General features: G+C 34.3%; 2 protein-coding genes across 4 annotated transcripts; one reads left to right on the top strand and one right to left on the bottom strand.

Moving 5' to 3' along the window:
• Positions 1 to 240: 240 nt before the first annotated feature.
• LOC113299492 (bZIP transcription factor 60-like) lies at positions 241 to 2,596 on the top strand. Of its 3 annotated transcripts, none has more exons than XM_026548515.1 (4): positions 241 to 796; positions 983 to 1,191; positions 2,039 to 2,317; positions 2,429 to 2,596. In XM_026548515.1, the coding sequence occupies exons 1-4, from the start codon at positions 279 to 281 to the stop codon at positions 2,527 to 2,529; spliced, it is 1,107 nt and encodes a 368-aa protein (XP_026404300.1). In that variant the 5' UTR covers positions 241 to 278; the 3' UTR covers positions 2,530 to 2,596. The 3 variants fall into 3 exon arrangements, with proteins under 3 accessions (XP_026404300.1, XP_026404308.1, XP_026404304.1); XM_026548523.1 differs by having other exon boundaries at positions 242 to 796; positions 2,039 to 2,313; XM_026548519.1 differs by lacking the exon at positions 2,429 to 2,596 and having other exon boundaries at positions 242 to 796; positions 2,039 to 2,427.
• Positions 2,597 to 2,758: 162 nt separating this feature from the next.
• LOC113299487 (pentatricopeptide repeat-containing protein At1g77360, mitochondrial-like) lies at positions 2,759 to 5,132 on the bottom strand. The gene is made up of 2 exons (XM_026548510.1): positions 5,104 to 5,132; positions 2,759 to 5,006 (listed from the first exon to the last, which is right to left on the bottom strand). Exon 2 carries the CDS (start codon positions 4,940 to 4,942, stop codon positions 3,620 to 3,622), a length of 1,323 nt encoding a protein of 440 aa, XP_026404295.1. The 5' UTR covers positions 4,943 to 5,006; positions 5,104 to 5,132; the 3' UTR covers positions 2,759 to 3,619.
• Positions 5,133 to 17,182: the final 12,050 nt, after the last annotated feature.

Genomic DNA, 17,182 nt, shown 5'->3' with positions numbered 1-17,182 from the left:
TTTTTCTCCCAAAATTGAACATCACGTGGCAAATCTATGCGTTTCTATTGGTCGAGTGATGGCAACGCTTCCCATGACTGGACTCATCTCTTCCTTAACTGCGAAGGATCCCTTCACGCGTATTCCATTAAACGAGTACTATTTATCCAGACTTTTTTTTCCCTCTCTAAGTTCCTATGAAGAAAAACCTAATTTATTTATTTTTATAAATAAACCGTAAATATTTTTAGTTTCTTTTAGATTTTTTTTTTTTTTTTGTGTTTTATTTTATCCTCATAATGGTAGATGGAGAACTAGAATTTCTTGATCAAATCGATTTTGAAAACCTTTTTGATAATATCTCAGAAGATTTTGATTTGTTTGAGAAGGATTTTCTTCCTCTTCCTCAGGATGAAGTAATTCCAAATTCGTGTGATTCTCCATGGAGTGAGGTTGAGCAACTTTTGATGAACGATGATTTTGACAATAAACAAGCAATAGTGGTTGATGATGATCTGGGGAATTCAGAGATTTCTGATACTTTCTTTTCTGATCTTCTTGCTGATGTGGTTGGTGTTGTTGAGGAGGGATCATCTGGTGCTGCTGTTGTCGAGGTTAGGGTTTGTGATGGGGATTGTTCGAATCCAGAATCTAATGGATCTGATGATAATAGTGGTGAGAAGGGAAGTCCTGATGATTGTTCGAACCCAGAATCCAATGTATCTGATGATCATAGTGGTGAAAAAGGAAGTCCTGATGACAAAGAAGATGAAGAAGAAGAGAACAAGGATGATCCAATCAGTAAGAAACGCAAAAGGTACTGTTGAATTTGTTATTATTAAATATTTATTTTGGAGAAAAACAGTGTAATTAAATTATTCTTAAAAAGTTAATTATGTAATTAGATCTTGGGAGAAAAGAGCTTGAATTTTGGTTTTTGGTTTTTTAATTGCGGTGATGTGGGAATGTTGATTTTGGTGATGGTGTTGTTATATATCTACAGACAGATTAGGAACAGAGATGCTGCTTTAAGATCAAGGGAGAGGAAAAAGATGTATGTGAAAGAATTAGAGGTGAAAAGTAGATATCTCGAAAACGAATGTAGAAGATTGCAGCATTTACTTCATTGCTGTTACGCGGAGAATCATAATCTCCACCTACAAATTGGTGCTTCCATGGCCGCCAAGCAGGAGTCTGCCGTACTCTTCTTGGGTATGCTACCAAACTTTCCTGTGTGTCTTGTTCATTCTATTATTTGCTGCTTTGCTAAACAAGAAAGGAAGCCTACACTAGGGCAATCACAATTGGTTGGACAAATTTTTGTGGGATACATATGCTATAAAGTAGAACGATCAGGTTTGCTACTATTCGTCTTTACTCATGTTATGAGACTTCAAAACTATTGTTGTGGTTTTATAGTTTTTTACACCTGCTTGCTCTACGTTTATGTACCTGGATAAGTTTGGTAATCATGAAGTCTTAAAGCCTATCAATGTTCACTGTACGATGGTACTCTCTTCACCATGCTTAGATGCAGAATTTAGAGGATTTAGAGGTGCAGACTTAGTACCTTGAGATCTAAATTGAGTTTAGTTTGTTTATTTTAAGGATAAAAATGGAGTGTGCTCTGACTCTGAGCAATGTATTCTGAAGGAGCCTTGAAATCCAAATTTATAAGTGGGTTATACCTTAGGGGAGGTTAATAGCAGCACGATGGCCCTTTTGGATTTCCATAGTCTGTTCATTCTTAATAAGAACTTCTTATGGATATTTTTTGTCCAATCTTCGAGCTGCACCATATAGTTTCCCTCGTTAACGGAAATGGGTTGGGATGCAGAGCAACGGGATCTTGATGTGTCCGCAAAATTAAAATATGTTTGATGTTGATGTTGCTCAGAGAACTCTTTTCTTGTAAATTAGGGAACCCATTTATATTATATCGTACATGTTTGCAGGTTCTGTGACTATGTTATCTTTAAAAATGATTGGTGATATGCATCTAATTTCACTACAGTCTGTACTTTGTTTTTAATTTTGCTTTAATGCTTGTGATTGGCAGAATCCCTGCTGTTGGGTTCCCTGCTTTGGTTCCTGGGCATCGTGTGCCTCCTCCTGTTTCCTCCACAAGGGCTGGAAGTGGTCTTCCCAAGTCGTCATCCTCCAGCAAACGAGCTGGTGGTAAGCGTGGGAGACGATCTAGCAAGGACAACAGGATATAAGACAACTGGTTTTGGGGCATTACGACTCTTTTTTAAGAGAGAACGGTCAAAGATGAGAACATTGGGTCTTATATCGCCATTATCATTAGGGGTAGCCCCTCTAGCGACTGCTCTAGTAGGTGTAGTATGAGACTTTTCTCCTTTTTTTTGGATTCTGTTCTTTTTTTCATCCTAGACTTGTGGTGCCCGTGCCTCCTTAATAATATAAGTGATATTTCTTCTTTGTTTAGACTTGAATTTTCAATCAGCCAAGTTGGCCTATCTACTGATTACCTGGGTGCAAGTACATCTGCCACCAAGGCGCATCTTGGAGAGAAAAAACTATGCCTAGTTTTTTTTATCATTCATCCATCTTAAACAGTGGAGAAGACAAGTATTTCAAGTTAATTTTTAGCCAATGTCTCAAAGATTCATAGAGATCCAAATTGAAATTATTCAATAAGAATCAGTTAACTAATTGGGAAGCAGTACAAATCAAGTTCCCTGAAATCCATGATAAATTTGGCAATGGGATTGGGAGCCATGTACTGGTGAAAAAGGCTATATAAAAGTGACAAACTTACAAAAACTTAAAAAGTGATCCTGACTTCTGCACATGATCACCTAAGCCGTTAAATGACAAGATTTTTCCTTCATCTTGATTACAGATGAACTGTTAACTGAGAATTACTGCATATGATCATTTTCCTTCAAGTATATAGATCCCTCAGACAAGCCAGAAACTGTATACAGGTCAAACCTGCCTCAAAAATAAAATAGAAACAGGCCTGGGACTTCGCATAAACTTCTACACTGACCAACAAATAAAAACCTGATGCCTCTTGGATTTAAGATTTTTCACTAATTCATCAGACAGACGTCCACTCCCTCCCGCGTCTCCTCTGCTACCACATCATCTTAAGATATTAGCAACAATTATACCCTTCCCGAGCTTCCATAGATTTTAAGAAATCCGAGGAGACCCATCCTATCAGATATGGTATATTTATTTATGACATAAGACTGCAAAGCATGCTATTTGAGGAGCCTAGCCACCTGACACATCTGTAATGCAGAAGAATGGATATTTGGAACATAAACAGAAGCAGACCTCAAATGCCTGCGCTGAAGCTCAGTAGTTCCTGAATCTAGAGCTGTCTCTGTATTCCTGCATTTTCACCTGGCTTTCTCTTTACCATAGCCGTGTGCTTCAAAGAGTAGTCACTAGCAATGTGAGTCTTTGACTCCTTATAACCAGCTTCTGGAGAAACTGTCCCTGGGTTGACACTGCAAGAGCACCAAATTGTCTTGGGTTGTCACTGTCAGAGCTCCGCATTTAGTTCTTCATAAGCCGGTCATGAGATTCCAATAGCCCCTGACACTTTGGAAGTCGTATAAACAGCATGCTTGGGTATGAGCTTCTGAATTATCATCTTAGTCAGTCAGTCCCATAACGGATCCTTGACTAACAATTTCATTTTCTCAACAAGAAATTCAAGGACATCTTCTCTATTTTCCTTTATTAGCAACTGTCTTAATTTCCCAAATGTCGGAACTGACGGTTGGATCCCCTTCTCAATCATTTGCTCCATAAAGACACAAGCTTTTGAAACTTCCCCCTTGTCACACAACCCATTGATAAGTACAGAGAAAGTGTGCATGCTAGGAACGAACCGCTTTGTGTTCATGACTTTCCATACTTTCAAAGCCTTATCCAACTCACCATTATCACAGAACATCTTTATCATCATTGTGTAAGAATCGGCATCAGGATCACATACTTTCATCATTCTTCGGAAGACACTGAAAGCCTCATCAGTCTCCCCGCGTTTTATCAAGCTATTGAGAATAATGTTGGTTGTGCGGGAATTAGGTACAACCCCCTTGCGGTCCATCTCTTCCAAAACCCTAGGGACATTCTTGAACCTGTTCACTTTACAGAAAGCACCTATCAAAGCATTATATACGGTAACATCAGCAGCTACTCCGTTCTTCTCCATATCCAAAAATGTATCTACCGCATCTCCTATCCTGTTGTCTATCCCATAAGTATGAACCAGGACAGTATAAATATATGTACTTGGCTTAAAACCTGCAGAATCCATATCCTTGACAACTCCAACAGCTTCATCAACCCTACCCGCCTTGCAGAGTACATCAACCATAATCCCGTAAGTTACAATGTCAGGCTGGCAACCCGTATCGACCATTTCTCGAAAAATCTCCCTCGCCTTGGGTAAATTCGGAGCCTTCCCCCATCCCTCTAATAATATACTGTAAGTCTTTGCGTCAGGAAGAAATCTGTCTTCTTTCATACTTTCAAATATCTCTTGTGCTTTCCTCACATTTCTAGACTTGCACAAAGCACTTAATAAACTATTGAACGCTGCCAAATTCGGTGTAATTCCATATTTATCCATAACATTGAAAGTATAAATAGCTTCATCAACCTTTTTCGCCCTAGTATACTTCCTCATAATAATACAAAACGTCTCAACATTCAAAATCCCTTTATCACGCATTTTATTAACTAAATCCCACATGATTTGATACTGCCTAATCTTTGCTAATGAACCAATCATAATATGATAAGCCCTAACACCATGTGTATAATATTTTTGCTTTTGTGCCCATCCGAAGAACTTATAAGCTTGCATACCGCCATTTTCAAACCTATGAAGGATATCTTCCACCATTTCTGTTGAAACCTTGATTCCACTTTCATTTAAAGAAGCTTCTAGCCCTAATTTAGGGCAACGAATCATAATTTTACATAGTTTACTTGTTGGATCCAAGATTTCATTTCCTAATCCACCAGAATAGTTTCTCCTAATCCAAATCAAAGATAACTTTCTGTGACTAACAGTATACCTAAACATAATTATTTATTATATAACCAAATTAGAAGTTAAAATTTTTTACTAACCTCTTTTTCCAAATTGATCAGGGTTTTGGAATGGAACTTTCAGAACGAGACATTGATAAGAGAGGTTCACTCACAGTTAACATGGTTGCGGAAGAAGATTTATATTTGTGATTATGGGCCTCAAATATAGCCCAATAGTTTTAACATTGAAACCGGCACAAAAATATTTAATTTAAAGGAAAAAAAGATAGTGTTAAGTCAGTTCTTAGCTAATAATTGTAGGAGATTCGAAAACGGAAATCAACAACTAATGACCAGAGATTGATAGTATGAGAAACCCTAATTATTATCATTTTACACATGATTTGACCGATCATTTTGGGAACAATATGAGGCAGAAAAAATGAAAAAATGAAAAAAGAAGGAAATAGTAGAAGAAAAAAAAAGGGAAACTTAGGCTAAGATCCAATCCATGGATAATCCATAATATGAGACCCTTAATTAAAAGAAGTTTAAATGTAGGCCCGAGTTATTAAAAGATATTCATGCCCTTTTATATGAAACATGTTTTGAGGCATACTGAATTTTTTTGAGGCATACTAAATAATGCCAGAATAGGGTCACCAAATAAAAAATAACATCACCCCTTATCCACCCTTTTTGATAATGGCATAACTACCCTTACATAATTTGTGTTAATGATTATGATTAGATTTGATTAGCTAGGAATTTTAAGGATTGATTAAAAATTATATTATTAGTGGTGAATTAGTAGATAAATCAAATTTATGTGAGAGAGTTGAGATTCTTGAGAGGAAGAAGAAGAAGAAGTGAAAAAAAACTTGGGTTTTGAATTTTGAGATTTTAATGATTAGAAGTGACCAAAATGTGTGATTCCAATCATAAGTAGACTTCTTTACGAGGTTTAATTTCTTTTTATAAGTTGAATCTGTCAAAAAAATTAATTTTTAAAACCCATATCTACTGACCAGATGAACAGTTCGGCTGATAACTTTTCAGTCGAACCTCAGTTTTTTGAAAATATACCTAGGTTCGGCAGACAACTTAACAGCCGAACCTAGGTATATTTTCAAAAAACTGAGGTTTGGCTGAAAATTTATCAGCCGAACCTAGGTATATTTTCAAAAAACTGAGGTTCGACTGAAAAGTTATCAGCCGAACTTCACTTTGTAACTGACGAACTTTGGTTCGGCTGATTCAAACAAAATCTAGCAAAGTCGCATTAGCCAAACATAGTGTTTCTCTAAATCATACACTAGGTTCGGCTCAAAATTGATACTCCAAGATCAGCCGAACTGATCTTCTGATAACCCTAATTTCATCTTTGAAATCATATTCTATCGATCAAACAAAATAAAATCAATCAAAAACAAGATGGGTTTGTTACACATACATTCTAAAATACATATAGAGCAATTGAGATTTGGATTTCGAACTCCAACATCGCTCACTTCGATTCATGTTTGCTTTGCTTGATCAATTTCTTGATTGAATTTGAGTCCAAGATGTTTGAGTTTAAAGTTTATTTTGATTTTTTATTTTAGGTTTTTGATGATAAGGGCAGTCTGATAATTTAAATTATTTAAGGATATATAGGTAATTGCAGTACCTTTAGACACCCCTTATAAACCCACCCTAGATAGTATAATGAATGAGTATGCCTCAAAACATGTTTCTTTTATATATTGTCAAGCCGCAAATTAAATAAAATTTAAATTTAAGCCCAAAATTATTAAAATACAGTGTGAATGTGTAAACAGAAGTTACACATGCATATGGCATGTGTATCCAGAATTTACACATCCTTATGCCATGTGTAATGCAAAGTTACACATCAAAAAAATAGACATCAAAAAGAACGCATACAAAAAATACATGTATTACTTTAATATTCATTTACAATAATTTCTTAGTCTAGTTACACACGCATCTGTCTAGTGTAATTGAAAGTTACATATGCATCTATCTAGTGTAATTGAGAGTTACACATGCGTCTGATTTGTGCTTTTATGAAGTTTAAATCTTTGCCTTTCCTTCTTGTCTTCCTCCCTCCAAAATGCTTGCATATCTGCAACGAAATAAACATCCATGGATTAGGTTGGATGACCAAAAAGCAAAAAAAAAAATATATTATAGAACAATTGTAAGGCAAAATTATAGAACAAAGATCACAGAAAATACACATGATAACCTATCTTAGCATGTGTAACTGGGAGTTACACATGCATCTGTCATGCGTAATCATCAGTTACACATCCATATAGATGTGTATGCATAAGTTACACATACAATATGCATGTGTAATGAGAAGTTACACATACATATAGATGTGTATGCCGCAGTTACACATCCATGCCTTTTTCAACTTCAAAACTGAAAAAGAACGTTGGTTTGAAATTAAATAGTACGGGATAATATCAAACCTCGAAATGAGCAGAAGCTTTTTCCTTTTGGATCAACAATGTACCCAGCTTCAGTCTCAGCCCATGGGATCTCTTCATGGTTTGTGCAACCAAAGACTGCAAATTCCTTCTCCAGTTGACACAACTCAATCGTATGAGCATAGTGAACTTGAACTCATATATATCTATTTCAACAAGCATGCTTTCGCTGTAAAGGCTACAGAGAGCATTCAAACATATTCTAGCATTATAAATATCCGCATAAATATCCGCAGATTGGTGTGATAAAATCAACATCAATTGCAGCCTTGCCTCCTCTATATCTCTTGTTGAAGTCAATCCTTGACACGTTCTAAAAGCAACTGGAACTTGTCTTCGGGCAGATTCGCTGCGACCACGCAGTAGGCTACAAAATTCAGAAAACATAAGAAACGTCCTAATCATTCTACAAAGTTTTTTTTTCTTTGTATCCTATTTAATTCAATTGGGATGTGTATTTATAAGTAACACATCTAATTAGCATGTGTAACTAGTAGCTACACATCCATTTAACTTGTGTACCTAAAAGTTACACATCTAATTAGCATGTGTAACTAATAATTACACATCCAAAAAAAGTCAGATAACTTACAAAAAATATACATTTTTCTTCCTAAACCCTTTTATAAATAGACATTTCTCCAAATTAAATGGTTTTGTCCTACCAAAGTTAGCAATAAAGTGATGATTTTTTAGTGTAGAAACTATTGATAGTTGCAGCAACACATGTTTACAAAAGAATCTATCCTAATATGGATCCAAATAAAAATCTAAGAGAGAACACCACAAAAGAATTAACATCTAAATAAAAACATAAAGTTAACTTCTATTTTAAAAATATAATAAAAAAAAGATGTGGGAGTTGAATCTCGTATGTCCGCGAGATACTGTCTAAAATTATCTAGGCAGTAAAAAGTTTGTATGCCAAATATAAGGTCCGAGGATAAACAATTTTTACAAAGACCCAAAATGCGTCCATTAAGTATTACACTTGAGCCAAAAATGATAATCCACCAACTAGTATCCACTAGTTCCAAAGTCTTGAGTTAAACGTACACCCCAATAGCAAAATGAGTAAAATGTCGACACCATTACTTTGTTCCTCAATAGTAACTGTGCTTACCTACAACGCAGCTCTTTCCACAATGTGCGATGCTGATTAAGCCATTGCCGACCTTGGGCATACAACATTTTGTCATGGCCAGGATTATTATCCCCTGAAACAGAGAAGGCAAACCAGTATTGTAAAATATGGAGCGGTCATTGCCCTTGCATATTCAACTTTAATCCACAAGCAATATTGGTGGGATCCCATGAAAGACATCTTAACGAAATGATTACAAGAAAGTAAAGCATTTAGAACCTAGTACTAAAAGTTAGTTCAACTTTGTCAAAGTCTAGATTCCTATTATTATCTAATTTAACCACAAGAGATTAAATACAAAATTAACCGCAAGAGATTTAACTACAAGCACATTATTTTAAGAGAATTTCAGCCAAAGCTTATAAACCTTCCCCAACAAATTTGTCATTTTCATAACTAAGTTTAAAGTCCAAGACAGTAAGCCACTGTTGCTACAACTATTTCCGCAACGACATTAGTCCTCCATCCTAAGAAATTAGTGTAAAAAACAAATTATGATCAATTCAATATGTATGTTACAAAAGTAAATATTTTGTAGGCAAGGAACTTACGACTTTAACATCCTACTAACCATCTTGAAAACTATCCTTAACATCTCTAGTACCTCCAGTCACTATTCTGCAAAAAAAAAAAAAGTATCAAAGCCTAAAAAGCAAAATCAGAAATGAGAATAACAGACAAAAAAATCAGACCATATATTCGCCATTAAATATATCAAAAATTGAAAGTGACAATTATAGGAACAACTGATGGAGAACATTCGTGATTTCAAACTAGATCAAATTCTGAAATATAAGAAAATCAAATCTAATTTTATGGGTAAAGAAGATTAAGATGCTTTGAGTTCATAAACGAAAAAATATTTTCGATCGGCAATATAAATTAAAAGTTATCTCGAATTTCAGTTTGAAACCCTAGAAAAATTGTTGTTTAATTTTTTCCAAAATTTCAGCCTCAAAAGAGAGATCAGCATGAAATACTTACAGATCTATATTCTAATCATGCTTTGAATAAGGATTTCTTGGTGAAATCAGATCGATTAGGTTTTTAAAATACACCGTAAATACTTTTTCTGAAATCGATTTGGAAATCAAGGAATTAATTGATTTAATCAAATGAAACGAGTAGGAATATTACTTGTCTTGGTTGTCATGATTTGATGATTAAATCCTCATTTATAGTTGTTGATGACAATTTTCATCAAGTTTTGTTCATCGATTCTGCAGTGAAACATCAAGAACAAGTGTTGCTGACGACGTCGTTGTGTTTTAGAATTTGATTTCTTACCGTCCAACACTCAATCGATTCTCTGTTTCAGAAATTGAAAACCAATCTCTAGAAATCATTTTCGCAAAGCCGAGACAGAGAAAGAGATTGGAGAAGAGAGAGAAAGAGAATGGAGAAATGAAATGTATCTTCTGACTTTACTCTTGTATTTATAGAAAAGGGTAAAACTGCCATTACGAAAATACATAAAATGAAATTCTAGGCTAGATGGGGAGAGAAACTGATATTTTGGGCCTAGAAATATCAAAATGTGAAAGAATGGAGTTGATAGTGAAGGATCCATCTTATGGGGCTTCTATATGTTGAACCCATATAGTAAGGGGGATATAGTATTTTTCACAAAAAAAAATAGTGTATCAAATCAGTTCTTAGCTAACAACCGTAGGAAATTTAAAAAAGAAAAATCAAAAACGCATTAGTGTCAGATCAGTTGTAAGCTTAATAACTGTAGATCAGCTGTTTAAAAAAGAAAATCGAACATATCTTAGATTGTATCAACAACAACCAGCAGTGATATGATATAAAAAAATAGTGATAGAGAACAAAAGGTTTAAGAAATCTAAAAATAGTATAAGTAATGTCAAATCAAAACGAAAATAAAAAAATAGTGTCAAATCAGTTTTATGCTAACAATCGTGGGAGATTTCAAAAAAATAAAATGAAAAAAGAAGGAAATAGTAGAAAAAAAATAGCGTATCAAATCAGTTCTTAGCTAACAGCCGTAGGAGATTTAAAAAATAAAAATCAAAAACACGGTAGTGTCAGATCAGTTGTAAGCTTAATAATTGTAGATCAGCTGTTTAGAAAGGAAAATCGAACAACATAGTCGTAAAAAGAAAAAAAAATCAAAACCTGAAAGTAGTGTAAGTAATAATCAATGGGATGTTGTAACCAAAAATTTAAAGAAAAAAACTATTATGAAAATCTAACTTTTCTTTTTACACAGACCATACATTTTCGAGATATAACATATCCTAGATTGTATCAACAACAACCAGCAGTAATATGATATAAAAAAAATAATGATAGAAAACAAAAGATTTAAGAAATCTAAAATTAGTATAAGTAATGTCAAATCAAAACGAAAATAAAAAAATAGCGTCAAATCAGTGATACGCTAACAACCATGGGAGATTTCAAAAAAGAAAAAAAAAATTGAAACCACAAAGATAGTGCTGGATCCATTTTGAGTCAATAACAATAGGATGAAGATATAACGAAATAAATAAAAGAAGATATAAATAAACATACTATATACATACGTAGATAGATCTCATCCACTAGGCACTAATATTATTTTCGAGGTCTGTTGACATGGTTCTCACATTTGTATCATGATCACAAAATCAATTTTGTTAATAGAATTTAAAAGCTAACGAATTCGATGCTTGTTGCTTGAAATAATGCTCTATATTTGTGATAAAAAATCAATGTATTCCAAGATAACAAGACTCATTATTAATTAATTTTTATTTCAATTGTTACTTTTCAGTAGTAGATAATAGTTTTGCCCGTCTTGGACTATGCTTATTTTTGGTATGAATATAAAAACCTGTAAAAAGAATATAAAAAGATAGTTTCAAATTCATTATCTTTTGAATTTTATATAAAAAAATGGTGTCAAAATTATTAAAAGAATTATGGTTTTGATATCAACCTGTACAGACACATCTCGTATAAATCTGCTAAAACAATAATCGTTAAAATTTAATAAGATGTTACTTGGCATGTGTCAATTAGTGAATCATCAGATTAGTTAGAGTTAGCAGTATTGTAAATGAGTAAAGGAAGCTTGTAAGAGGATTATTTGAATATTAATTGAAGTTATTTATTCATTGCGTTCTTTTAGAACAAAATGTTACTCAAGTTGATTGTTCTTGATATCCGTTTGTACTAACTACGGTACATCACCAAATTAAAACCAACAAATTACCAAAAATTCAAAAAAAAAAAGATAACAATAAAAACACAAACACATGAAAAATTTATAACAAAGAAAACTGTTAAAAGTAACATCTATCATGATTAGTATATCTAAGAATCACCAAATATATATTAAATATAATCTCGACCTAGAGGTGATCTTGGTTGGACAACCGAATCAAAACCCAAGAATTAACTAAAACGGAAAAACAATGAAAAACAAACACATAAAAACTTAGATTGAATAAACCAATAAATGTAACATCTATCTATGATTTGTTATTATAAGAATCATCAAAATAGGTGCTCGACCCCAATAAAAACTTACAAATTAAGTGGAAAAGTAAAACAAAAAACAGGGATAAACATATGAAAAACTTATAACAAGGAAACTGATTATAAAAATAATATTATCTATGATTTGTTGTTACATAAATCACCATAGATGGGTTTAATTGTATTTCCGCGATCTTGATTGTTCAACCTAATCGAAACCTACAAATATCTCTATCTCTTAGGTTTTGAATATGTATATAAAATCATAATGAGTTCCTTCAATCTTATTTATCCAAATTAATTTGTAATTCGATAAATATACTCAATAATTTAATTCTAATATCTCATTATAAACTTACATCTAGAATAGATTATACTAGTAACCAAATGATGAGTATTTAAGAGACCATATGAAATAAAAAAAGTAAAAAATATTGAAAAAATAAATTAATAATTTTATTTAATGATGTATTTACAAATGTAATTGAAACAAAAGGGGATATGTATCTCGTGTTTTATTAAAAGCTTCACACACAATATTTGGATATAAGAGTTGGAGGTGGACTTCAATATAGGTTGAATTTTGTACAATTAGGAGAGAAAAGAAATATGATCCTTTATAACAATATGATTTTACACGCTCTTGGTATATTGGAAGGAGTAGATGTTGATGGTGCAAGTACCGAAGAAATTGCAGACACGATAAGGGAATTATATGGAAATTTCCCCCCTTTTCATTATTTGAAAAAAATAATTGGTTAGTTTGCATGAGAAGAGCTAATCAAGTTTACAAATATGCGACTAATGTGGACCGGTACAGGCTAATGCTTTTGTGCCATGCATACAGAAATTTCAGAGCATTGAGAAGAAGGCAATGAAATTAATATTCTTCATCCAAGTATAATGCGATTCCGTTTTACATCTATGGATTAATTATAAGAACTCCAAAGCGAGTTAATGGTGGTATTATCTAAGTTCGGTTTTGACTTTTTAGTCTTTATCTGAGTATAAATGAGGAAATGAAACTTATGAAGCCTCATCCTAATGGGTTCTTGTTCTTGTACTCCTTTATCGTTTTTTGATCCAATGCTTGGGACCAATCTTTGTTGGGTCTTTACTAATTGGGTTTCAGATTTTTGAAACCTTATATGGACCATTGATGTGATAGTAGTAATGATAATATTACTAAAATTATTCAGATAATCAAAATTATGTTGATACAATTTATATTGCATTGAGGTTTTATTTTGTCCTTGTTATTGACTACCGCAACTTTGTATAGCTGAGACCAAGTAAATACTCCTTCAGTATCCCTACGTCTACAACCAATCTGGCTAACACACTTGAATCTCAAGTCAGGGTCCACTATCTCGAGTTTATTCACTTTCTGTGGAGACCTCAGCTCTCAACTCCTTTGGATCATAACCCAAAACACAAAAGGACTAAGTTTGTTTCAGTAACTAACTCACTTATCAATCTCCCAAATCAAGATTTCGATCAGAGATAAAGAATAGTAAAGGATTTTTTGCTTAATTAATATAAACTCTTTTTGTCAAATATCAAACCAAGACAGAGATTACCGAAATAATAAATCTCAGTGAACAAGCTGGTGTGTAAATGGGAAGCACACAAAACACTTGCAAGTATACAAGGTCAAGATTTATAATATAGTGATGAGTGGGGGTTTGTCCACAGGGAGAGGAGCATACAAGAAGTCTTCCTAGCTAAAGTGTGTAGTGATGATGCAAGGCAAAGCAATATGGCATACAGACAAGAACCACAGCAGCAAGGAACCACAGCAAGGAAAGAACCTAGTAAAGAACCACAGCAGCAAGGAAAACAGACAAGAACCAAGGCTTGGAAGCCAAGGGCAGAGGTGAGTTTGTGCACTGACTTCAGTGCACAAAAGGCTTCAAAGTGCAAGAAAAAAAAGGCAAGAAAAAAAACTGAATTGAAAGCACACAGGACTGAAAATGTAAGTGACTGAGAAAGAATTGGTGGGTAAGCCAAGGCTTAGGATCCACCTTGTGTCCTAATCAAATGACATGTTTCTAGGTTGAGTTTGATCCTATGCATACATCTAGAAATAGAAGAATACTAAATTGCTCAATAGTCTGCCCCTAGCATTGGCTGTCTTTTGACAACACAGCCAATCACAGGCACTATGTGCATTGGTATCTCCCATTTGCTCAAGCAAAACAGAGCATGGAAGTAACTATCCTAGCTTCTAGTCACTTGACAGCGCACAAGGCTTCAGCTGAGCCTTGGCCTGATGCTGTTTAGCTCATGCTAACCATGAGTATAACTAAAGCATTCATACAACAAACTGAATTCAAATGCAACAGATAAACATGATACACACATACACACTATCAACTGTTGCTAAGACAGAAATTGAAAAAAATGAGAATTGATTCAATAAATTGTTCACTGGCTAGCCCAGAGATAGTTTATAACACAACCCAACAGTACATATTTATACCCACAGATTAAAATTAGGGTTCTTCCCCCTTTTCCCAAAAATCAGAAATTAGGGTTACCTAATTTGTTGAAAATTGAGCCTTGAAATCGAGCACCCATGCTTTGAATCGTCCTTATGCTCCCTCCTGAATCTTCTGCTACCATTAATTTCCCTAAATCGAGATGTTTTATCAACCTCACCTAGGACAGTTGGTGAGAGAGGATAAAACAGCTAGGTTTAGGGGGATTGTTTGGGGGTTTGTTCTGTCGGTGATGGTGGAGGTTATGGTGATGGTTGAATGATTTGGGGAAAGGATGGTGGATTGATTTGGGGGAGAAGATGGTGGAGTGATTTGGGGGAAGGGTCACTGTTGCAGGAGAGGGGAAGAAGAAGAAAGAAAGAGGAGAAGAATGGGTCGATAGTTTAGGGTATAGGTATAGGTTGCTAGGGTGTTGAGCAGGTGTAGAGGATTTTGATGTTTCGCGAGCTGGACCGATGGATGGGAAGATGGCAGAACAATCTGACGGCGAGATGGAGTGAAGCTTGTAGCGACCGCTGGATTATATAATACAACAAAATCAACGACGCCAGATGGAGTTAGGTGTTGTAGTGTTAGGCGGAGATATCAAACTTCGATGTACAGCAAGGGAGCGACCGTCGGATGCTTCTGAGAACTGATCTGACGGCTGAAGACGCAAGCGGGTATGGATTTGGGTTTTAGGCTTTTGGGTATAGAATATGGGTTTGGGAAATGAGTTTGGGCTTGGAAAACCTTGAGCCCACTTCTTCTTTAAGAACAACTTTCTTCTTCTTGAGCCCATTTCCAGCTTTTTGGACGTGCGCTCCATTCTTTGCGGCCTCCTTGCGTAATTTCTCCCGGCTTTTCACCACTTTTCTGCTCTTTTTGCTCCGCAACTCATCCAATCTTTATTTATTACCTAAAAATGCAAAATTAAGTAAGAAAAATATTTATTCTTGAAAACAATGAAAATACAGAATATGGGATAAAATGTAGAATTAATGCATAAAAGATGAGTTAAAATGCCAACAAAAAGGGTAAATATATACATTATTTGGCACTCATCAAATACCCCCAAACCTGAATTTTACTTGTCCTCAAGTAAAACAAAACTAAGGAAATCCTAACTATACCACTGTCGCTGGTCTCTCGAATGCATTTAGCGTATGCACTAAGCCTTTTAAACCACTAAGTGTCCCTAGTGGACGAGTTGAAGTCTCGTGAAGGTTTGCTTAGAACGTACCTACAAAGTTCTAGGTCAAAATATAAGCTCAGATTCCATCAAATGTGACATGTGCAAAACAGTTTAAGCTCACAGCAAAATGGAGATGTCAATCTAGCTATCGAAGGCACAATCCTAGCACTGATAACAAAAAAAAGACATGTGATAAGAGTGTAAAGTGTATCTACACATGTGTAAAGAAAGATCTGAAGTCATGACTACTAATCACCAAGAGATAGTTTCTCAGGCTAAGAACTGAGGTCGAAATCTAGCTAGCTGTCCGGACTTTACGAGAATTGTGAATGAGTTGGAGGTATTTCACAATTACTCGCGTTGTACATCAATGGCATACACCCTCCTTGCTTATTACAAAAAACAACAAAATAACTCTTTACATGACTCTTATTTACATTGACTATTCTCTTTTTATTTTTGGAACAAGAGATGATGGAATTGATAAATACTTGATTTTTTTGTATTTTTCTGATTTTTTTTTTTTTTTTTTTTTTAAGGAAACACTTTTGATACATATACAAAAGGAAACAAAAATTACATGACACTTTGCAAGAGGTAGCCCTTTTTGATGCACCCAGTTAAATTCGATGGTTGTCTTTCTTAATGTAACCTCCACCTTCTATCCCAACCAACCAAAGAACAAGCTAGTCAAGTTTCGTTCAGTATTCTAAAGTGATTGGCAATCGTAACTTCCTATCAAACACCTTGAAGATCGAGGCCATACATGTATTGGTAGATCGTGCGCGTGCAAATTTCTTATCACTATGTGAATTGTGCTAGAATCAGGGTGCCTAAATATCTAGACTAAGACTCCTAATAAAAATACAAATTTGCACAAGAGTCAACATTTCAAGGTAAATGAGCTCCATTTTTTATGATTTTTCATTTATTTATTTATTTATTTTTTATTTTTATTTTTTTTTTTGAATTTTGATTTTTTAATTAATTTTTTTTTGGAATTTTTCAATTTTTTCAAAAAGAAGAAGGAGTTCGTTTTCAATTATGGCAAATTATCAAAGTATCTACTCTATACCCCCAAACCTAAACTAAACATTGTCCTCAATGTTTCAAAGTATGGAAAGAATTATAAAACAATATATGAAGAGGGACATGCTGAGTAGAGTAAAAGGAGAGAGAATACCCGATTGGACGGCGGCAACTCGATTAAAACTTGATTAAAACTCCGTTATTCAAGGCAAAAATCCATCATATTAGGAGTCACAATGGATGAGCACAAAATATACACAAAGGGAAATTTAACTAACACATTATCTACAAGAAAATTTGGTTTTTAATGGGATTGGACTTTTTGGAAAAAATTTGGTTTTGT

This window comes from Papaver somniferum, chromosome 1 (genome assembly GCF_003573695.1).
Source record: "Papaver somniferum cultivar HN1 chromosome 1, ASM357369v1, whole genome shotgun sequence".
NCBI classification, from domain to species: Eukaryota; Viridiplantae; Streptophyta; class Magnoliopsida; order Ranunculales; family Papaveraceae; genus Papaver; species Papaver somniferum.
This window is presented reverse-complemented; position numbering and strand designations above follow the sequence as displayed.